The 22616-nt window shown below is 53.5% G+C and overlaps 1 protein-coding gene across 1 annotated transcript in view; it reads right to left on the bottom strand.

Annotated features, from left to right (window-relative positions):
* The window catches only part of Rptor (regulatory associated protein of MTOR complex 1), a 298025-nt gene that overhangs the window by 34253 nt on the left and 241156 nt on the right, over positions 1 to 22616 (bottom strand). The window contains exons 14-21 of the mRNA XM_051159180.1: positions 22171 to 22245; positions 19444 to 19509; positions 18811 to 19002; positions 16449 to 16589; positions 9500 to 9617; positions 8498 to 8638; positions 7522 to 7680; positions 221 to 339 (exon numbers count right to left, since the gene is read on the bottom strand). Coding sequence (XP_051015137.1) covers positions 221 to 339; positions 7522 to 7680; positions 8498 to 8638; positions 9500 to 9617; positions 16449 to 16589; positions 18811 to 19002; positions 19444 to 19509; positions 22171 to 22245 — 1011 coding nt within the window. The remainder of the gene's footprint in view (positions 1 to 220; positions 340 to 7521; positions 7681 to 8497; positions 8639 to 9499; positions 9618 to 16448; positions 16590 to 18810; positions 19003 to 19443; positions 19510 to 22170; positions 22246 to 22616) is intronic.

Below are 22616 nucleotides of genomic sequence, written 5' to 3'. Positions count from 1 at the left end.
GAGGGGAAACCACTACAGACCACCAGACACAAAGGCCATGAAACACAGTGCCAGCCCTACACCTGCAGCTACAGTGCAAATAAAGGTCAGGGTTTATTATGAAGCTCCAAATTCAACATGCTTGCTCAAAGCTCTATTTTTTAAGCTTTGGCGTAGCCTGGATTTCTCTGGAGCTCTTGATTTGAGTACTGTGGGAGCTCAGTGACAGTGTCACACATACCTTGTAAGCAATGCTGTTGAGGACTTTCATGGCCAAATCAGAAACATCTGGATAGGGATCAGCGGCCAGATGCAGTAAGACTCTCCAAATCTGAGTGTAAACACTATTAAAAGAAACTCCTAGAGAAGAGAAACAGGAGATGTTTTAGTAGCAAGCAGCCCCTGTGCATGTGATGGCGGCTTTGGAGGAGGCTAGTTTTCTGAACACCCCATGCTGTCCGAAATGAGAACTTTAGAGCCTGGGTTACAGGATGCTTCCCAGTTTGAAGATGCTTGCCATGAGGTCTCATGGCCCGAGCTCAGCTCGCACACCCACACGGTGGAAGGGAGAACTCCCCTCCTCCTCTGCCACATGCATACCATGCACACACGCACACATGCAAATGCACTCAATTGATAAATGTTTTTAAGAAAAGAAAATTCTAGCAATAAACAGGTCTCATCTTTCATTATCTTTTCCCCTTCTTTTTGAAACAGGGTCTCACTATTTCTCTCCTCTGGCCTGGGACTCTCATTCTGTAGACTGAGCTGGCTTTGAATTTACCGAGATCCACCTGCCACTGCCTTCCATGGGCTGGGATTAAAGGTACGTGCCACCATAAGGCTCTGCCCACGGCCCACTCCACATGTGGTCTGTGCCTGTGGCTTGCTGACCTCCTCTTGTTCACTCCCTGTTCCGGCACAGCTCTAAGTCCCCAGGGAATCATAGGGTGCAGATGATGCAACATCTGCCCCAAGGATATCCCGTCTCACCCAAAGGTGCTCGGCACAGTCTTGTGCTGCAAATTCAGGCAAGACAGGGCCCCCGAGAGCCAGAGGAAGAGGCATGCTTCCCAAGGATCGTAGTGAAGGTTGCTCAATCCTATGTAAGCCCGGGGGAATTGTCAAGGCAGGCATTGCTCCTACCATGACTGAGGGCAGGGAAGGCCCGGTGCGCACTTCAATAGGAAGTATGTGAGTGAGCGTGTTGGGCCTTCAGGCCAGGCTGCTTGAAGGACAACAGGAAGACGTACAATGCGGGTCTGTTCCCTCAGCACGTAAGTGGAGGAGGAAAGGCAGGCGGGGGTGGGGGTGGGGGTGGGGGTGAGGGTGGGGGGTGGGGGTGGTTAAGGAGCATGTCTGCGGCTCACAGGGGATGGAAACACCAAGCCTCTGGAGACGCATACATGAAAACTGAGATGCTTGCAAGGGGCAACCTGCCCAGGAACCTGAAGGGGGCATGGGCGACAGGGCCTAGGGCTGCTGGGCCATTCCATGCTAGATGGGAGAGAGAAAGGGAACGCAGGGACCCTAGAAGTGGCTCCTCAGCTGAGAGAGCTGAGATGGAGCATGGTGTCCCGCTCGACTGTCGGCATGAGTGGAGTCAGTTTCATGCTGGAGTGGTGGGGGACAGCCAAAGGCAGCTCCACCATGTGTTTTAGGGTAACTTATTCCACAGCAGCAAGAGATTCCAACAAGCCCTCACCCCATGTCCCCTGCTTGACAGGCCGTCAGGGGACACAGTGCCACTCAGGGAGCGCTTTAGCAGAATGGGCTTCTTGAACACACTCACGTTCTCAGTCAGACTGGGGAGGGTTTGGGTGAGGGTGAACTGTGCATATGACTTCAACACACATGTGCACCCCTAATGCTCCGGGACCTACACTGACCACCTGTAGATTCAAGGTGAATCCAACTTCCATTAATCCTGGACTGAGGCCTGAACCACGGCAGCCGTGTGTACCCACTCACCAAGAGGGCTGCCTGTTGGCTCCTCAGTCCATGGCTCCCTACTGAGGTACTGGAAGTGTTACTGTCTATCACCAAGAGGATAAGCTATAAGGCAGGCATTTAAAAATAATTATTTAAAATTTTAAATTGGGAAAGTGTGTATGCACCATGCATATGTAAGAACCCAGAGAGGTCAAAAGAGGCACCAGATGCCCTGGAACTGGAGTTACACATGGCTGTGACCTCCTGTGTGGGGCTGGGAATTGAACCCGGGTCCTCTGCCAGAGCAGTAAGCACTTCTAACCATTAGCCATGTCTGCAGCCCTGAGACAGGCGGTAGCTCACAATGTCTTGCAGTGGCACCGTGGGCATGGCGCACTCACAGGCTTGCACTCAGCAGTTCCTCAGACCCTCACAGTACTGGCTCTGGTCACAGCTTTGAGTCCAGTAGGAGCCAGGTAGGCACACGTGCCAGGAGCCCAAGGCCTATGGCAAACCTGGATGTGGTGGAATATGAAACAACACAGAAACCCACTCTAGCGTGGGCTGCGCAGCGCAGGGACAAGCCAAGAAAGCAGCCTGCTCACTCCGCGCTCTCTCGTGTGGCTGCAGCTCAGACACAGTGGACCAACTTTTCAACTTAAACTCCACAGCTCCGAACTAAAGTCTAGGAAAACTAGCACAATCAGCCCAGAATCTCTCTGGGCAAATGTCTTCAGAACTAATTTCCTGCTCTGGGACATGGAGTTGCCAAGCAGCAGCCGTATCTCTGTGCCTTCTTGAGAGGAGGTGGAGGGGCTCTGAGTGTACTCAAGAGACAGGTCCCCATGTATGACACTCAGAAAGGAAAAGATGCCATGTGCGCTGCATGCAGCGCCGTCTCCGAGAAGCAGGGAACTGGCCCCTCTGATGGAGCTGGAGCCCTCTCCAGCTGACAGCAAGTGCTCACAGAGAAGCCACGGGTGTGCCCAGGTATCCTCCAGGGAGTGACACGGAGCTGCTTGTGGTAAGCCTGTGTGACTCAGATGTGGGACCCTGTCACAGACTGGGGAGCCACCCTGGCCGGGGGCTGGTGGAGGGCAGGGAGGGACCAAACATGAAGACGCAGTTGTGCTCCTCCTGAACTGACCAGGGTGGGAGGGCACAGGTGCGGCCCGGAGCGTCATGCACTGGGTGGTGGGTGTAGGCACAGGCTACTCTGCCGAGTTGTTTAGAATCAGGAACCCGCAGAATCCTGCCAGGAAGGCCTAACAGTGTGCAGGACACAGAGGAGAGACATCTGAAAATGTTACTGTCTACTTTAAAGTAACTGTTTCAATTACTGCGTTCTTTGTAGATCTTGAGTTCTACATAAAATTGCTCAGGACACAACAGAGAACACAACCTCTAAGGCTCACACTGTCAGCTGTGGTGGGAGCACCATTTTTTTCTAGTGAGCAAAGCTGGGATCACAAATTGCCTCTTGACTTCATGTCATCCCTTGCTTTGTCGGGGTGATTCTCCATGGCTCCCTGCCAAAGGCCTGCCCTGTTTTAACATCTCCAAAACACAGCCTGCTGGCCTCTCACGGGGGATCAGGGCCCATGGGGACTACATCAAAGCGGAGTTCTGCCTCAAAGCAGAGGCAGGAGCTGGGCCCGGCCTAGCTGGGCTTTCCCCTCGCTGAGCCCTAGAACCATGGATCTATTTTCATGTCTAGACTAGAAGTAATAAAAGACCATGATGTTCTAGGATTGATTTTCAGAGCAACGGCCACAGCTTTCAAACTGCGTATGATGGAATATGCTCTGCAGCTGGTTCTGAACCCACAGTGAAAGGGATTGTACTGGACACAGGGCTGCGAGTCCTCACTAGGGGCTCAAAGAGCTGGCCGAGTCAGGTCAGGTCCTCCGATGACCTGGAAAATGGCCAGGTCTTCCGCTCATCTTTAGCAACACAGGTTCCAAGGCTGGGGTGGTGGTGTGTGTGCGTGGACTCTGCTCTGGGGCTTCAGAGTAAATCCAGTGATAGGTTTCCTTCCAAGTGCACACTGTTGGCCTGATGCAGCCTTTGGGAGAATTGTGCTGGCCCATTGCTTTGACCTCCTCCCACCTGTATGGCTGCAACTGTTGCCTCTAGTGGCGCCCAGAGCATTTACATGGTCTTTCTAGCTGACCCTCAGCATCCTTGTATGACCCACTAACCCAGGCTCCTTTGGAAAGAAGAATCATGTTCATAGGTGTGGGCCCCCATTCAGAGCACGTACAGCTCCCGTGGGCACTTTACCCCATGGTGCTGGGGACCAAAGCAGGGCCTGCGTGTGCTGGCTGGGCAGATCCCTGCTGGGTTCCTTTTCGTCGGGGCACACGCCAGCACAGCCCTGACCTCACTCAGCACCTCACGGGACCTATGGGCCAGGGTGTAAAAGAATCGGGGTGTTCTGACTCCCCGACAGGAGGGAGACAGGGACAAGCAGAGGAGGATAATGGCTGGCTGTCACCTTTATGCTGACCGACCAGTACTCACAGGGGGCTCAGGGGCTCTTGGCTGCTGTCTTCTCTCTGGAGTCACTGTGCCCCTGACTGAGTGAGGTAGAAGCCTGAGATTTAAGTCCCACCCCACTGCAGTCTCCTAGGCTTAGGCTCCCATTGGAGTGCACACTAGAGGAGGCCTCTGGATCAGCAGCAAGGGTGAGGGTGAGGGAAGCTCCGTGAGTCCCTTCTCCTGTCGCTCCTTCCACTAGCAGCTCTCCCTTGGATCTGTTACCATGGTGATGCATTTTCAACATGTTATAAAATGTCACTGCTCAGCGGAGTTGTAAAAACCCTGGCCCTGTCCTCTGAGGCTCCCAGCGCTTTTGAAGTGAGACCATATCCGTCCCTCTCAAGTCTCCAGACAGATTCTCTTCTGTCTGATGAAGGTGCAGGTGACAGGCAGGAAGGCAGGTGTATACAGCGGCACCACTTCCCCTCCTGAGGTTGGAGCTTTGGCAGAGCATTTGCCCACAGTTCAAAGTGGTATGGCCTGGGCTGCGTGCAGAGTGGGCACTACTCTCATGGAGTAAGGAGGGTGCTGTACAGCTGGCCCCGAGAGCCCGGACCAGGACCATCACACCCCTGCAGCTCCTATCCACCCTGTGCTGCCCTCTGCTCATGGGTGGGCATTAGGAAGGAACACAGGGAGCCAGGTGGAAGGCTGCCCACTGCATGGGGCCAGCCAGACGGCTCAGTCAGCAGAAGGTGCTTCTGGTGTAACCCTGATACGCTGTTAGACTCCAGACCCACTTAGAGGCGGGAGCACCGAACCGGCTCTACAGGGTTGTCCTTTTGTCTCCGCATGTGCACTGTGGCACGGAGATAGCTACAAACACACCACACACATACTCAATAGCATTTAAAGAAAAATCCCAGCTCTTCAGAAATTTGATAATAAAAATGGCAGCCATGAGTCTAGGTACAGTTTGGGACAAGAGATGCTCTGTCAAGCAGGGACACTGGCCTCGAAAGAGCACCCTGCTCTGCTCTGTGGAAGGAGGGCATAGAGAAGCCGAGATCACATCGAGTCTCATGGGCGAGGGGGTAGCCCAGGGGTGCACAGTCCAGCTGTCCAGCTGAGAGCCGCATGGAAGGAAGGTGTGAGCCAGCTCCAGGCTGGGTCTGCTAGGGAGTGCATGCAAGAACTCCCCATTGGTCCACAGGTGCATGACGCAGTGTTAGATCAAAGGCCAGGGGATCTATGAGGTCATCAGGCCATGACTTATTGGCAACAAAAGGAATGGTGACATCAAAGAGCCACATATGAGGTGAGTGGAGATTGGTGCTCCCACTGCGCCAGGCCCTGCTGTGTCAGCTGACTGCAGAGCCAGAGAGCAGGCCATCTCAGGGAGCTCTTTGATAAGGCAGAGCTGGGAGAGGAGCCAGGGAATATGGAGGGGATCTGCGTTTGTGGGAACAGGCGCAACGTGTGCTGTGAAGTTGCCGTGGTTTTAAAAACTTTTCTGCAATATTCGGAGAAGGACTAAAGAGAATGCTGTTCTTCGGTGGAAGTGAAAGAAGAAATTGGCTTTAAGCACGAAAGTGTTGCCAGAAATGGATTCTACAAGTTATGACTCTTAAACACTGCACAGGCTGTGAGGTCTCCACGTGGATGTGGGCACCACCACGCTGAACAGGGAGAAGGCTGCGGTTTCCTTTCCTCCCCAAACTATATTCACTTTGAAACTGCCTCTCTCATATTTTTTTTCCTTTTATGTGTATAGGTGTCATGCCTAAATGTATCTGCATACCATGTGTATACCTGGTGTCTGCAGTGCCCAGGAGAGGGTATCAGATCCCCATAACTATATGGAGACATGTACAGTTATAAGCTACTACACGGGTGCTGGGAACCAAACCTGGGTCCTCTGCGAGAGCAGCCAGTGCTCTGAACCGCTGAGCCGTCTCTTCAGCTGCAAGCACATCCCATTTTCTAAGATGTGAATGGTACACAGATAAAACTTGTTTCCTGCACGCATGCACACAGGCAAGCACACATGCGCACACACACATGTGCACACACACTGTTCCCAGCTTTTGAGAGGGTGGGCAGAGGAGGGTGAAGCAGCCACGTGGGGGCTGCTACAGAAGCTGCTGCGTATCATCTGCTGTGGCCCCAACACAGCACGATCCCTCCCTTAACCCTGCCATCTCCAAGATAAAGACTGAGGACAATGCTTGCATTCACTTGTCAGACAGAGCAAAGAGACAGGCTGAGCTGTCCTATGACGAGGCCCTGGCTCCCAGTCCTTGAGTCAGAGGAACATTCCAGGGACCCAGGCCACACTGTGCATGTCACACAGGGTCTCACCAAGATGACCCACAAGACAAGTATGGCCTGTTTAGGGCTCACATTTCAACTCTATAGTCTGAGGATGAGCAGAGGCGCATAGCAAGAAAATCCAGCCAATTCTCTTTCTGTGTGATGTCGTAAAGTCCAGAAGTTACCACTCATGGCAGAATAAGAGAGAATGCTGGTCATTAAACCCCAACTGTGGGCAGTGCAGGGTCAAGCTGCTGGGCTTGGTAGAGGTTCAGCAGGGGAGCACTGAGGGCCCTCTGCCTTATGCAACAGGCTCTCGATCTCCCACAGCGTATTACAGGCCTCTCCTGGGCACTGGCAGGAGATGCGAACAGTATCCTTGGCTTCTGCCCACCAGAAACCAGCAGCAGCCCACTTCCTCCTGGTTGTGATAAGCAGGGTGCCTTAGCTGACCAAAACCCAGCAGCACCCCACTTCCTCCTGGTTGTGATAAGCAGGTGTCTTAGCTGAGAGCTTCACACTGGCACACACGAGGAACGCAAGAAAGACAGATGGGTTCCTCTGGCAGCCTTTCTGCCTGGCAAAGCCAGCAAGTCACATATCCCTGGACCAGCCTGTAAAATACGGTCCCATTGCAAAATGCTCTCCTCACGTCCTCAAGCTCCAGTTAACCCTATTCTTCTGTATCCAGTGGAGATGGTTTTGGCTTACTTATCTGAGCAAACAAAGGCACGTGCTGTTTTGGGGTAGAGCAAACCCTTGGCAAGGGGAGACATGCAGGTGGCAGCAGGACAGACGGACAAGGCAAGGACTCACCAATGAGGGAGTTGAGGGCTGAATAGGAGCTCACACGCCGCATCTTGTCGATGGTCTCGAAGGACAGGATGTACTCCTCGTTCTCAGGGCTTCCCAGGGTGCTGCTGGCACTACTGCTGGTGCTGAGGTTCCCAGGGGAGAAGGCCACTGCGCTGCCCGCTGGCCAGAGACAGGAAGGAGGTCAGGGTCTATGGTTAACATCCTGCATGACTGAAATGTGAGCATACAAACTGGCAGACCCTGCTCCCCGAAACTGAGGTTGTGAACAGTCAAGCCCTGGCCTGACTGTAGAAGGTCCATGTCATGACCTTGACTGATCTGGGCTATGCTAATATCAGGGAGGAAGACTCTGACTCGGGAGCACTTGGCCAGTTGTCAGGCTGGCACGGAGGACACCAGGGCCCATGTTCTGGAGAGCGGTGTGAAGGGCGGGGCCCATGTTCTGGAGAGCAGTGTGAAGGGAGGGGCCCATGTTCTGGAGAGCGGTGTGAAGGGAGGGGCCCATGTTCTGGAGAGCAGTGTGAAGGGAGGGGCCCATGTTCTGGAGAGCAGTGTGAAGGGAGGGGCCCATATTCTGGAGAGTGGTGTGAAGGGAGGGGCCCATGTTCTGGACAGCGGTGTGAAGGGCGGGGCCCATGTTCTGGAGAGCAGTGTGAAGGGAGGGGCCCATGTTCTGGAGAGCAGTGTGAAGGGAGGGGCCCATGTTCTGGAGAGTGGTGTGAAGGGAGGGGCCCATGTTCTGGAGAGCGGTGTGAAGGGCGGGGCCCATGTTCTGGAGAGTGGTGTGAAGGGAGGGGCCCATGTTCTGGAGAGCGGTGTGAAGGGCGGGGCCCATGTTCTGGAGAGCGGTGTGAAGGGAGGGGCCTATGTTCTGGAGAGCGGTGTGAAGGGAGGGACCCAGGAGCATTTTTGATAAATGTCTCATAAAGAGCACACTGAACCTTCCCACCCCAAATACTGGTTTCTAGCATCTTACATTCTTCTGTCAAGCTCAGATTCTGCAAAGATTTGTTCAGGTTCCTAGCTGTGGTGACGGCTCGGATGTTCCCATAGGAGCTCACTGAACGGAGTCTGGGGGTGCAAGGGCTGTCTCGAACTGGGGTCAAGCTCCCTCCCTCTAGGAAAGAGGGGAAAGGAAAGAGTTAGCAATGGGTTTCAGGATGGGAACGTGCTGAACGCCTGGAGTCTGCAGCCATGGCAACAAAGACAGTTGGTGTTGCTGAGACAAGACTGAAGGTAGATGGGCCTTCATGTCACTCAGCTGATGTGAGTGTGGGACTCCGTGGGACAAGGTACTGCTTGCAGCCATGTGAGCTGCATCACAAGACAGCATGGACCAGAGAGCATGAGTGGCTCTGAGGCCATCCCTGCTTTGGGTGGCAGGTAGCAACAGGTGATGTCAGTGCCCTGGGCCTGACAGGAGCCCAGCACTCTGGCAGCTGCCTTTTGACCTCACTGGCTGCCTCCACCCAGTAAGCTCGGGCTTCATTTCCTCCCCAGCTGACTGGAAGGAGGAAGGCTTTGTTACTGATCACGAGTTCTTTCCTGGATCTGGAGGGACGGTGATGAAACAGGAACAGAGGAGATGACTGTACTCTCCAGCAAAAAGGACAAATGTGAGAAGATGCACTTCCTAACGTGACTCACGGAAACATGAAGCCTACAACAATGTGACTCAATTACTCATCACAGGAAGGCAGCTAATGTTCCTTTTCAGCACGCCCCACGGCAGAGGTTTGCCGCCTTTCGAGATGTCCCCAGATCTGAATTCCAAGAAGGATACGAAGGCAGGAAGAGAGCCAGAGGCTGCCCGGCCCTTCTGCTTGTGTTCTTCTAAAGCCCTGAGACCACTGAGAGCACAGGAGCCCAGCATCCCCAGAGCTGTGTCAGAAAGCCTTGCTCAGACCGGCTGCACGGAGGCCACTGGCAGCTCGGGCGCAGGGCAGCAAGGAGGTGGAGCTCCCAGGAGCTGCTGTACCTGTGGCTGCCGGAGAAGGCAAGGGGTAGTTCTTTTCCTCTTCCATGAACTGCAGGGCCACAGTGCAGAAATTGCTCTCATACTGAACTACGAGGTGACTCAGAGCCACCACCAGCTCCTGTTGAGAGGGAGAAGGGACAATTATGTGTACAGACGCAGGAAATTGACTGGACAGCAGGTCTGCAAGCTAATGCCCAAGGTGACTCGAGGAAAGGGAGGGTTGGAATAAGGCTGTGCTCAGCAGCACAACTGGGAGCAGAAGGGCAGGGGACATAGGGCAGCGGACGTAGGGCAGGGGACGTAGGGCAGTGGACATAGGGCTGTGAAGGCAGCAAGCCAGTGGCTGCTGAAGAGTGTCCCCCAAAGCCGGGCAAGCCTACCTAATCTGCTCAGCCATTGCCAGGCAGCAACTGCCAACCCAAGGCTTCCTGAACATGAACCCCACCCTTGGGCTCAGGAGCCTGGCTGAGCCGGCCCTTTTGATCCAATGGACCGTAGGCACAGCTGACAAGCTGAAGCATCCTTTCTTTCTTTTTAAACTAATTAAATTTATATCCCAAATGTAGTTTCCTCTCCTCCTAGTCCTTCCCCTCTACCCCTGCCTCCCACTTCTCTTCAGAAAAGGGGAGGCCCCCCACTGAAATCAACCAGGCCTGGCATACTGCTGTGCAGTAAGACCAGGCATACCCTCTCCCGGTGAGACTCGACAAGGCAGCCCAGCAGACGAGAGGGTCCCGAAGGCAGGGAGCGGAGTCAGACAGCCCGTGCTCCTGCCTTTAGGAGTCCCACATGAAGAGGAAGGAAGCTACACAACTGTAACTTGTGTGTGGAGGGCCTAGGCCAGTCCCATGCAGGTCCCCTGGTTGGGTCAGGTTGGGGGACAGAGTACTGGGAGAGACAACCAGAACCGGGCATGAGGGGAGGGGCACATCTCTGGGACGAGCTAGAGACCTGAGGCATAGGGACCCATGAGGGTGAAGCTGCCTTAGCTATAATAGGCTCCAGTCACTAGAGGGAAGGAGAAAAGTCCTTCAGTTGAAATGTGACAGCTAGAAAGGACTTAAATGTAGTTTATGATAGTTTAGCACCACACTGAAGTGCTTAGAGACTGAAAGTCAAAAGGAAACAAGCGGAACGTAGGCTTGTGGACGTGAGCACTGCCCTCTGTAAGGAGCACGCAGGTCTGCAGGAGCCCTTTGCCCTGTGGCTGCCGAGGCGCTGACTGCAGGCTGCACTTCGCAAGCACCAGGCTGGCTTTCCAACAGCTCACTGTAGCTTCGTCCATGCCCCTAAAGCCTCAGCCTAGCATGAAATGTGATGGTAAACGGCTTTGCATTCAGACCCACTATAGCTTCCCTGTTAAGCCCAGGGACTCGGTGGCCATGTAGCTCAGGCCAGAGGCTTCTGCCTTGCCCCTTCCACATCCTCAGATGCTGAGGTAGACTAGACCAAGGGTGAGGGCCCACTGAATCTTCACAGACGCTGTCACCTGAGGCTGGTGACTCATCAGCATGGAGCCAATTCTCTTTACCTCTGCAAGGGATGAATGTTCCTAGACAGACCCAGTAGGCGAGAACCCACTGGCCCGCTGGGGAAGAGCCTGTGCCTGTCTTTAGTAACTTCGTTCTCCCTTCACACCCACAGAAAGTGGAAGAAGCTGGTGTGGCCCTAGCAGTTGATCCAGACCAAGGCACTCTGGTCCACAGACGGCCATCAGGGCTGTGCCTGTCACTTAAGGAAAAGGCCAGGGATGTCATTCACACCCAGTGTCCTTACTGTGCCTAGCGAGGACAAAGGCTCTCCGCGTCTGCACAAAGCAAGCCTTTGACAGCAGAATGCATGTACTGAATGTTCCCTAGTTCACCCAGAACACAGAAGGCCTGCCCGAGGGACCTAGCCTAGAGCATGGGTAATGCCTCCAGCGATGCTCAGGAGCAGGCCAGGCTGGTGCACAGTGCCTTCCCACATACCCACTGGTGAGCAGTGGGGACCGCCTCAGTGGTCCTGGATGGGCTGGCTGTTAAAGGCAGCACTGTACTCCACACTGCTGAGCCCTTCTACTCAGTGCACACTGCACACTCCCATCAGCAGCACTGTGTCTCCATGCGCATGTCCATCAGGGTGAGTCTGAGCTATGCACATGGCTGAGGAAGGTGAGCAGCAGGGAGCTGCCCTGTGGATCTGTCTTACCTCACACAAAGATTAATAAGTATCTGAGCAGCGTGAGGCCCAGAAAAATGCCCCACAGGGACACTCTCAATCTACATCCTTTTCAGGCCTGTATAGGCCCAAGCAAGGCAGAGTCGCCTGGCCACTGACAGCTCATTTGTTTTGTTTTTCAAGACAGGGTTTCTCTGTGCAGCCTTGGCTGTTCTGAACTCACTCTGTAGACCAGGCTGGCCTCGAACTCACAGTGATCCACCTGCCCCTGCCTCCTAAGTGCTGGGATTAAAGGCGTGCGCCACCACGCCCAGCTTGACAGATCATTTTTATACTTTAGGGACACACTAAAGTTCAGAGTAACGTGAGGGCTGATATGAATTTGCTTACTTTTAAATTCTGCAAATTAACCTCATTAAAGACTCACCGAACTAAAACTTATTTGGCTATTGTCAACAAGAAGTATACTTCTATCTTCTAAAATATTTTTAAAATTATATTTATGAGTTTGTTTGAACTTTGTGCACATTAGTGTGGGTGTGAGAGGGGGCTGAGGTGTTGGAGTCCCCTGAAATTGGAATTATAGGAAATTATGAGCCACCTGATGTAGGTGTTGGAAACCAAACTAAGGTCCCGCAAGAGCAGCAAGGGCTCTAAAGCTCTGAGCCATCAGTCTAGCCTCCGCTCCCCACCGCCCCCCGGGCTTGCTGGTCTTGAAGAGATCCACCTGTCTCTGCCTTCCCAGTGCTGGAATTAAAGACAACAGGCCACCATGCTGCTTCTTCCACCACTAATGCAGGACAGAGATGACCTTTTGTCCTGTGTGCGCTGTACATTGCATATGGAAGTGGAGGCCAGAGCCAGACATCAGATGCCTTTCTTGTTCACCCTCCTTCCACCTTGTGTATTCAGGAAGAGCCAATTCAGCTAGCTTGCTCTAGGATTTTCTGTTTTTACCTGCAGAATGCAGGCCACCATGCTCTGCAGAACTTACATGTGTGCTGGGGACCCAACCTCTGGTCCTCAAAATTACACTAAGAACTTTACCGGCTGAGCCATCTTCACAGCCCAAGAGGTAATCTTTTTTCTTTAATTGATTTATTGTGTGTGTGTTTGTGTGTGTGTGTGTGTGTGTGTGTACGCGCACGCACACTCTATCTGCATGTACACCTGCCCGTACACCAGAAAAGGGCACCAGATCTTGTTATAGATGGTTGTGAGCCACCATGTGGGTGCTGGGAATTGAACTCAGGACCTCCTGAAGAGCAGCCAGTGCTCTTAACCTCTGATCCATCTCTCCAGTCCCTGAGGTAATCTTTTTATATGGAGTGTTTCATCTTATGAGCCACTGGCCCTGATGGCCTTGTGTCTCTCACTCTCTAGGGCCACTGAGCCAGTAGCTCCTTCCATATTTTGGACCATATTATGGCCATATTCACAGCCACATCCTCAGGTCCAAAGCTGGGAGACACCAGGAAACCCCATAACAAAGAACAGGGCGTGAGAAGAGGGGGGCCAGTCCTGGGGTCAGCGCCAGCATCCTGAGTGGCTCCGGAGGCCCTGCTGTCTGTGTATGCTGTGTGCGCATGTGTGTGGGGCCGAGGGCTGCTGCTGGGCCTCCTCTCATTCTCTACCTTACTTGAGACGGTCTGAGCTGGACCTGGAGCTTCCTGATCAGCTCCATCTCCTCCACTACTGGGGTTACGGGTGCTCACGGCCATGCCTAGCCTTTTATGTGGGTGCTCACGGCCATGCCTAGCCTTTTATGTGGGTGCTCACGGCCATGCCTAGCCTTTTATGTGGGTGCTCACTGCCATGCCTAGCCTTTTATGTGGGTGCTCACTGCCATGCCTAGCCTTTTATGTGGGTGCTCACTGCCATGCCTAGCCTTTTATGTGGGTGCTCACTGCCATGCCTAGCCTTTTACGTGGGTGCTCACGGCCATGCCTAGCCTTTTATGTGGGTGCTCACGGCCATGCCTAGCCTTTTATGTGGGTGCTCACGGCCATGCCTAGCCTTTTATGTGGGTGCTCACGGCCATGCCTAGCCTTTTATGTGGGTGCTCACGGCCATGCCTAGCCTTTTATGTGGGTGCTCACGGCCATGCCTAGCCTTTTATGTGGGTGCTCACGGCCATGCCTAGCCTTTTATGTGGGTGCTCACGGCCATGCCTAGCCTTTTATGTGGGTGCTCACTGCCATGCCTAGCCTTTTATGTGGGTGCTCACTGCCATGCCTAGCCTTTTATGTGGGTGCTCACTGCCATGCCTAGCCTTTTATGTGGGTGCTCAACGGCCATGCCTAGCCTTTTATGTGGGTGCTCACGGCCATGCCTAGCCTTTTATGTGGGTGCTCACTGCCATGCTAGCCTTTTACGTGGGTGCTCACTGCCATGCCTAGCCTTTTATGTGGGTGCTCACGGCCATGCCTAGCCTTTTACGTGGGTGCTCACTGCCATGCCTAGCCTTTTATGTGGGTGCTCACTGCCATGCCTAGCCTTTTATGTGGGTGCTCACGGCCATGCCTAGCCTTTTATGTGGGTGCTCACGGCCATGCCTAGCCTTTTATGTGGGTGCTCACGGCCATGCCTAGCCTTTTATGTGGGTGCTCACGGCCATGCCTAGCCTTTTATGTGGTGCTCACGGCCAGCCTAGCCTTTTATGTGGGTGCTCAACGGCCATGCCTAGCCTTTTATGTGGGTGCTCACGGCCATGCCTAGCCTTTTATGTGGGTGCTCACGGCCATGCCTAGCCTTTTATGTGGGTGCTCACGGCCATGCCTAGCCTTTTATGTGGGTGCTGGAGGTTTGAACATGTAGCAAATGTTCTTACCCATTGAGCCATCTTCTGACCCCTGACATGGGGTTCTTAACCCTGGCATCTTGAAGTTGTTGGTGCTAGCCCCCTCACCAAAGCCTTCCTGACCAACTGATCGTGACTCTTCTCTGACATGGCCGCTCCCCACATTTCACTGCCTTATCTACTTGGCTTCTGAGTGGTAGAGTCTCCTGTTAGCAAGCAGGTTTCCTAAAGTGTTACTGAAGGTTTACAAGACCTACAACACCTTGACACACTGGGCACTACCAGCCTCGCCCTCCTGCTGCCCGCCTGCCCGTGCTGACTGCTGAGCACTGAGCACAGCATGACGCCAGCTGGACCTTTGTAGAGTCCCTCCCTGTGCTTCCCTGGAGACTCAGTTCCCACCGTAAGTCAGGGCCGAGCCTTGTGACTGTTCATCTAGCACTTCCAGCCACCCTGTGACGCAGCTTCCCGTGTCTTCACCCAAACCTGGCTTGTCCTGCTCAGCCAGACTATGTAGAAGATGGGCTGTTACCACCTCTACACCAGGGCCTGTGCAGGCAGCCTGTGCATGTAAAGTGCAGGGATGGATAAACAAGTGAGGCAGGAAGAGGCAGGAAGACTTCCTTTCCCATGATGCCCACCTGGGACCAGCCGCAAACTCCTGGCGTCCTAGGAGAGAGGACAGCAGGCATCTCTGCAGTCCACTGAGCCCATACAGTGCAGCCCACAATGATGAAGTGAAGCATGCTGGAACCTTTTGGAATCAAGGACTGAGCTCCTCAAAGGGACATCAAGAGAGCACAAGAAGGGACAGACACAGCGCCACAATGGGACCTCGGAACCACTCTTCTCCTGACGCCAGGTCTCCGGCACTCCAGTTTCCCTTTTTATTTTAAATTATTTCTGGAATGAAGGAGAAAGCCTCCCATACTCTGCAAAGAATCTTTTTGTTGTTTTGTTTTTGTTTTTCGATACAGGGTTTCTCTGTGTAGCCTAGGCTGTCCTGGACTCACTATGTAGACCAGGCTGGCTTTGAACTCAGAGATCAGCCTGCCTCTGCCTCCCTAAATACTGGGATTAAAGGCATGTACCACTGTGCCTGGCTCCTGGAAAGAATCTTAAATGACAATTAGAGAAAAAGCTGGTCCTTAGCTTGTGTCAGCTGTGTGCATGAGGAAGAACTGAAGGGGAGGAACTGGGCACAGGATGAAGGAAGCAGGTCTAAAGACGATGCTCGTCAGAAGCACGGGAAAGTAGCAGGACCGATGACAAGGGGCCTTTCCCTCTCATAAGCCACAGAGTCTTACTATGTATGCAGCTCTGGCTGGCCTGCCTCTGCCTCCCATGGCTTCTCACTACGTGATTTAAGAAGATGAGGTATGGGGTGACTTGGGTCGGTTTCTGATGTGCCCCTAACATTTTGAGGCTGGTGGCAAAACACCAATGCACATAAAATAAAAAGAAATAAATCATTTAAAAGAAAAGAGATGCTGAAGGCTCAGTGACAGCACATGCACCGTGGGCACCTGGACAGTTTGGACTGAGCACCTCATATGTGTTCTCGGCTCTAGCAGCAGCTTCCACTTCAGCAGGAAACCAGAGCATTTACTTCAAAGGCCCGTGTGGGCTGGGGAGGACAGGGGATCAAGGCCACGTGGAACCATCTTTTTATGGAGGTGTGAGCTTTTGGGAGCTAAGAAATAAGACCTTGCTATAAGCAAGTGAAAGATAGAGTAAGGGGTCAGACACTGCACAGACAGCCAGTGCCATGTGCTTGGCTACTGTGTAAAGGCTGAAGCAGGGCCAGTCAGCTCAGTGCCCCAGGGGAGCAGACACGAGCAATGAGGACACACTGTGAAAAGAGGGGCAGCATGCAAGATCAAACGATGCACATAGGTGGACTAGGAGGCCCTCGGCGCTGATGCAGCTCCAGGCACTCGGGGAGAGCCGTGGGTCCCTACTTCGGCCACTGAGCTGGCACCCACATACCTTCCGGACCATGGGGCTCCCATCATTTATCAGCTGGGCCAGCATCATGGCCACATTGTGGTCGATGGTGGTAGAGTGGTCTGTCCTCTCGGCAGAGTTTCCCACAAAGGTGCCGAGGGCAAACACAGCTGCACATCGGACCTGCAAGGCAGGAGACGGAATCAAGAGTGGCACCCACGGCTGGCGTGTCTGCCATCTGCATTTCTGCCGAGGCTGTCTGCAAGTTAATTCAATTCAGTTCATATAAGTTCAACTCAATTCAATTTCACAAACACTTATTGCACGATTCTCCAGGCCCAGAGCCACGCTGGTATTGATGAGCAGAGAAGGTGTGTGTGGGTATGGCCAGGGAGCTGAAGGTGGAGGCAGGGATGACCTGGCTGTGGAAGAGGGGACAGGGTTTCTGTTGGAGTCTGCGGACTACCTTGCACAGTGGGCTTTTCATTACAGAGCTGAAGGAGACAAAGGTTCTGGAGAGGACTGGCTCAGAGCTGATGGCGGAAGGTGGGCTGGGCTGAACCATGGAGGGGAAGTTGTGGGTCCATTCTGAGACAGAGAAGCTAAGTGGAGGGAGACCAGCAAGGGTACAGTCCCCACAGGAAATAACACTGGGCTGTGCATGGTACCTGGGGACCTCAGCTCAGTTTAGCTCCCAAGGCCATGTGAGCTTGGGGAAAGAAGCCAACTAGGAGAGCCAGTGCCTTCCTCTCCATGATGAGCAGCATGAAGCATCCCACACAGGGCTGGAGGAGGACCAGGGCAACAGTGTGCAAACAACCCCACACTACCCGGAAAGTGAAGGATGGTCACGGAGGGGCAGTGACGCGAAGCACCTGGTGAGCGAGGTCAGAGGAGTGCCAGGAAGTGCAGTGGCTCTCAGTGGCCAGGCTATGAGCCACTGCTGCCCAGTGAGCCACACGCATGGGGCTCCAGACTCTTCCTAATCTGGAAATAGGTGTTACACTGCAGAGTTAGGGTGTGGCTGTTCTAAGTCTGTGCACCCTAAACTCCTTTCAGTCTGCATATGGCTCACACAGGAGGCTGTCTGTCTTAGGAGACAAGTCTGGAGGACAGAGGAAGCAAGCCACTGTCTTCCAGTTAAGCAAAAGGACCAGCATCACTAAAAAACCCTCCATAGATGATTCCAGTGCAGACTCCTGTGGACTTTAAGAACTGGCTTGTCTCGGGGCTGGAGGCCTTGTGATGTTTCTCATGGATGCCGGTCAGCAGCTAAAAAGTCTGGGGCTGTCTCCAACAAATCCAAATGTGGAGTTCCTTTGGCAGGGCAAGTGGCTGTCACTTGTAGGTAAGTGAGGCAGAATTTGGGCCTGAGAAGGTGATACCTCTCAAGGAGACAGGACAGGTCCTCCCGCTACTGTATGCATTTCCTCCCTGGACAATTTGCAAGATTTATTGGCAAGTTCATTTTAAGCTTTTCTGCAAGAAATATTCTGCCTTTTGCAGTAACTGCACAGGTTGATACCTAACTTTCTCAGGGCTCTCCAAGGCCACAAGGGGGCTCAAGACCAAGACAGATGGGCATGGACCTGTCCTTAGCATGTCTGGGGAAGGGGGCTCTGATTTCTCAAGGAGTTAGCCACGATCTGACATGATATGTACACCAAGCGAGTCAGAACCACCCAGCAAGCTACAGCCAGGACTGCACACTCCACCTGGACCCTTGGCTCACTAGCAAAACACAGCAATCATTTCTGACAATGAAAGTGGGCTCCCCTACTCCCACAGCGGCCAACCAGTCTATAACTTGGTCTCCTTGCTTCAAAAATGATTTTGTAACCTGTGTGTTATGTGTTCTAGTGACGTGGGATGTCATCTGCGCCTTCAACAGCTCACCTCCCAGAATGGAGTACCTGAACCTGTCTCAGACAATCATGCTGGCAACACGCGCGAGCGCGCGCGCACACACACACACACACACACACCCCTGTGCTGTTAGCAGGGGACCAGGTTAGATACACACAGGACATGGAAAGAAGCACGCCACAGGCAGTGCCCAGCACCTTCTCCAGTTTGCACTAACCATGGGGCACAAGGCTCTGATAGTCTGTCTGTCTCTGTGTCTCCCCGCCACTTCTGATGATAATCTGGCCCTGGCCCGCAGGATGTGCAGTACAGAATGGTTCAAACTTGTTTCTAAGACTTAGTTGGTGTTGTGCAATCTTGTAGCATCCCCAGTTACACAGAGGTGGCACAGTATGAGTGGAAAGTCAAACTGTGATTCAGTGGCCCAGTGTGGGCTCTGTGCACGGCTCTACAGGTTCTGGATGTGGCAGGCTCCTGCACACTAGTCCCAACCATCACTCTGACCCAGCGTGGAGGCACTTCTGCAAGGACAACTCACCTCAGGGATGGGGTCGGAGAGGAGGCTGTAGAGCTTTTCGTGGGCACTGTCTCTCACGCCACACCACCTTGCGGAATCGAAATTCTGCCAGATCCTTCCCAGGCAAATGGCCACCCACTGGCGCAGCAAGGGGTGTGGGTCACTGAGCTGCTCCAGACAGATGGCAATCAGGTTCCCCTGCAGGCAGGCTTCCTAGACAGGCAGGACACAGGTGACTGGCCTCTGCCCTTGTACCCAGGGCTGGAGCAGGGACGTCACGAGGGTGGCAGCTGCCTCTGCCCTTGTACCCAGGGCTGGAGCAGGGATGTCATGAGGGTGGCAGCTGCCTCTGCCCTTGTACCCAGGGCTGGAGCAAGGACCTCACGAGGGTGGCAGCTGCCTCTCGTCCACTCTACACTAACCCTGCCAATTCCCATTTGCCCTTCAATGCGGAGCTAAGGAGAGACGGGCCCTCTGTGGAGAGTCCCGCCAGCCCTGCTGCTGCCTGACAGGAAGGTCCACAGACCACCCAACAGCACTTCCCTCAGCAAATATGGCCTGGGCCGCGCCCCTCTCCTGGAATCTATTTGAGACAAGTCACCTTTCTGCCGTTCCTGGAGGGGCTTTGGTGGCTGGAGCTGCTGTGATACTCACTTGTCCTGTTGTATAGCTGTTGACAATTACAGCAAGAATGAAGGCCGTCATGGTCCTATGTTCAGCCTGGAAAACAAAATGCACTGTGGCTGTGCACCTTCACAGCGGGCTCACCTTTCTAAGTACTGCGCACCTTTTGTCTTCACCGCTTGCCTCGCATACACCTTTTTAAAGGTCTGCACACATGGACCAGGCGCTCCCTTGGGTGCTAAGGCCACAGGACATGCCCAGGTTGCTCCACTGCCCTCTGTCATGGCAGACAGGGTGGCCGGTGGTATTAACTGCTCTGCCAGGCCCAGCGCCCACGCTTTCCCCTCTGTGCACGTCTTTCTAGTCGAGCACACTGGTAGCCAAGACCAATGCAGCACTCTGAACTTTGCTTCAGCTCTAGTCTACCGGACAGATCACCCTTCGTTTGCCTGTCCTTGTCTCCATGGTTGGAAAGCCACCAGCCCACGATGGCTTCCTCGCAGTGTCTCATGCATTCCACACGCACATCAACAGACTTGTCCCATGTCCCCTGGGACGGGGCCAGGCTCTCAGGGTTGCTCTGATCCAATATTCCTTCTTGCCCGTGACCCTTCCTAGTAACAACTATCTATGTTTACATCACTGGCTTCTTGGCTGCTTTCCTATGGGGACGTCCATTGAGTTGACTGACAGAGTGCAGGCCACCGTCTTCACTGTGGAGGAGCGCCCAGCCCTCATTCTACGTCTGCACTCAGCATACTATCGCAGTGGCTGGAAGGACTGTCCACCGTGCCAGGCCCATCGCTGGCATTCTCCGAGGCTCCCTGTGTCCCGGTTGCTTTGGGGATCTTCTTTATGTTTCTGGCACCTGTCACTTTGACTACGCTGCGTCTCTGTGGATGCATTTTCAATGGTTCCAGGGTTCTCTGTGCATGCTTTTCTTCAGCTCTGTGAGCTCCAGCTGCCGTTTGCTCAGGTGCTGTGCCTCTACTGCCTCCCTTGCGGCGCTCCGGACTTCCGTCAGCGACAATGGCCATCCCCACCTGTGCTCACTGATTCTCTCCCTGGCTGTGTTTCAGCCCTGTGAGCCATCACCTCCTGAGGTTTACATGGGGGTTGGGGGGAAGCTTGTACTCCATATCCCCAAGTTTGTCTATTTTTAAAAGTGATCATTTTAAAGGATAGGTAAAAAGCAAATTTTATTTTCTTACAGCAGGCAGGACTTTGTTTCTGAAGAAAACATAGTGGTTGACCGGCAGGATTAAGCCAAACTGCCTTTATCCAGCAACCCTCAAATGTCTTGACTGCTTGTGTCTCAGGGACTTTTCTGGGAGCCCCCTTGGCTCTTTCTTGGGGTGCTAGGTCTCTTGTGTGTTGACACAGTAGCCTCCTTCCCTTCGGGGTATTCAGGCCTGTGCTTCCTGGGCTCTAGGGCAGAAGCTCTGTAGGAATGCTTAGGGTTGCTCCATCAGGACCACAGACTTGAGACCCAGATGTGGTTTTCCCAGCAGCTACTTCGCTGTGGCTCTCAACCAAGGGCAGTGCAGACTCAGGCCTTGCCCTCAGTGGTGCAGGCTGAGTCGCAGAAGCAAGGTAAGTTCTGCTGGTTCTCAGAGGGCCAGGACATCCTGCAGGCTCCTGGCATGAGCAGCGCTGTCTCTCTTGGCAGTGCTGACTGCTCAGGGCCTTTTATCTTACATAGGGTCTGTGTAACACATGGTGTTCTGAGGTCACTGTGGTGCAATGACTGCGGCCCACTGGGCCCCGATGGGCTCTTCTCTTCTCTGGTGTTTGAAGGTCTCTTTTTCTCAGGTCTGAGCAGTGAAAGTGTGGCTGCCCAGGCCAGGTCAGCCAGTTCAGAGCTTTCACTTTCCTTTAGTTTATATTCTTACTTCCTCTGAAGGGAAGGCAAGGTCTTCTTTCCAGAACATGGGTCACGACAGACTTAGCTGCCTCTGACGGTGTGTAAACATCACTTGGGTAAAGTACATTAGTACCATTTGCCCACCGCACAGCAAACCAGTTCCGCTTACAACTTTGCTGGCAGCTTTGTTCTTTCCTTTCTCTTTAAAAATTGCATCATTTCATTTAAAGCAAACAAACAGCTAGAGGAAGAATTTACATTAACAGCTCCCCCTGTAGCCACCATCTCAGAGTGACAATTTGCTGCTGTACTGGGACACTCTGGCTCCAGGAGCCGTATGTAAGAGTGAGCGAGGCCGGCTGTTCTGTCACAGCACCACGCAGAGCAGCTGGAGGGAGGGCGACTAAAGACACTGGTGATAGTAAAACCAGCGAGAAAGCTACCATCTACCCTATGCTCATCTAATTTTAAAAACAATACAATAAAAAGTATGCACGAAAGCCAAACTTTCAAACAACGTTTTCCTTTCTTCAGTAAAGCATGCCAACAGTTTGTTCTGTTAAAGGACCATCAAGGCACCTGAGGCGCCACACTGCAGACATACAAGTGTTCACTCGTCTGTCCTTCTGTCCAGGGTACAGGTTCTAGGTAACGGAGATGCCACGGTTAGGCAGAGAGATGCAATGGCAGATGACCAACTGGCATAGGAAGACCAGATTCTCACTTGGGGCAGGAGGAAATGGAGCAGCACACAGCGTGGGCAGTAAGTGGCCACCCATGTGTAACTGTGTACAGCACCTCTCTACCTGGCCCCCAGCGAGGAACGGCAACCTTAGTGTGCACGTGGAGACAATCCCATGCTGCCCGAGAAAGAAGTGTGGCTCAGTTCTTACCGGCATGTACGGGTCTGCCAAGACGGAAAGGAAGTACTTGTGGCCGTTGTCCTTCACGAGGTCAGCCTGGCACGACTGGAGAGAGAAGGAGACAGAAGAGAGGCCGTGAGTGCGGGAGCCAGCGGGCGGCGCCGTGCGCGTGTTAGGAAGCGGGAGCATGCAGACATGCAGGACTACTTCATTACTACCCGTCTTTCCTTGCAAGCCCAGTTTTCCCTTGGGAAAAGGCTCTGGCTCTTGCCCATGAGGAGAAGGCTGGAATCCTAGTTCTCACAAGAAAGCACACCACTCCTCTCAACGCCTCTGGCCACCAGGCTGCCGGCAGCTGGGTTAGGGACATGCTCGCCACCCTGGCTCTCCCTGCTGTGTTCAGTACAGACACCTTCCTCTCAGCCTCCCAGCTTCCGCCCAGGTTCACCAGCTTGGCAGAAAGGAAGGTATTCTGA

This window comes from Acomys russatus, chromosome 16, assembly GCF_903995435.1.
Source record: "Acomys russatus chromosome 16, mAcoRus1.1, whole genome shotgun sequence".
NCBI lineage: Eukaryota > Metazoa > Chordata > Mammalia > Rodentia > Muridae > Acomys > Acomys russatus.
This window is presented reverse-complemented; position numbering and strand designations above follow the sequence as displayed.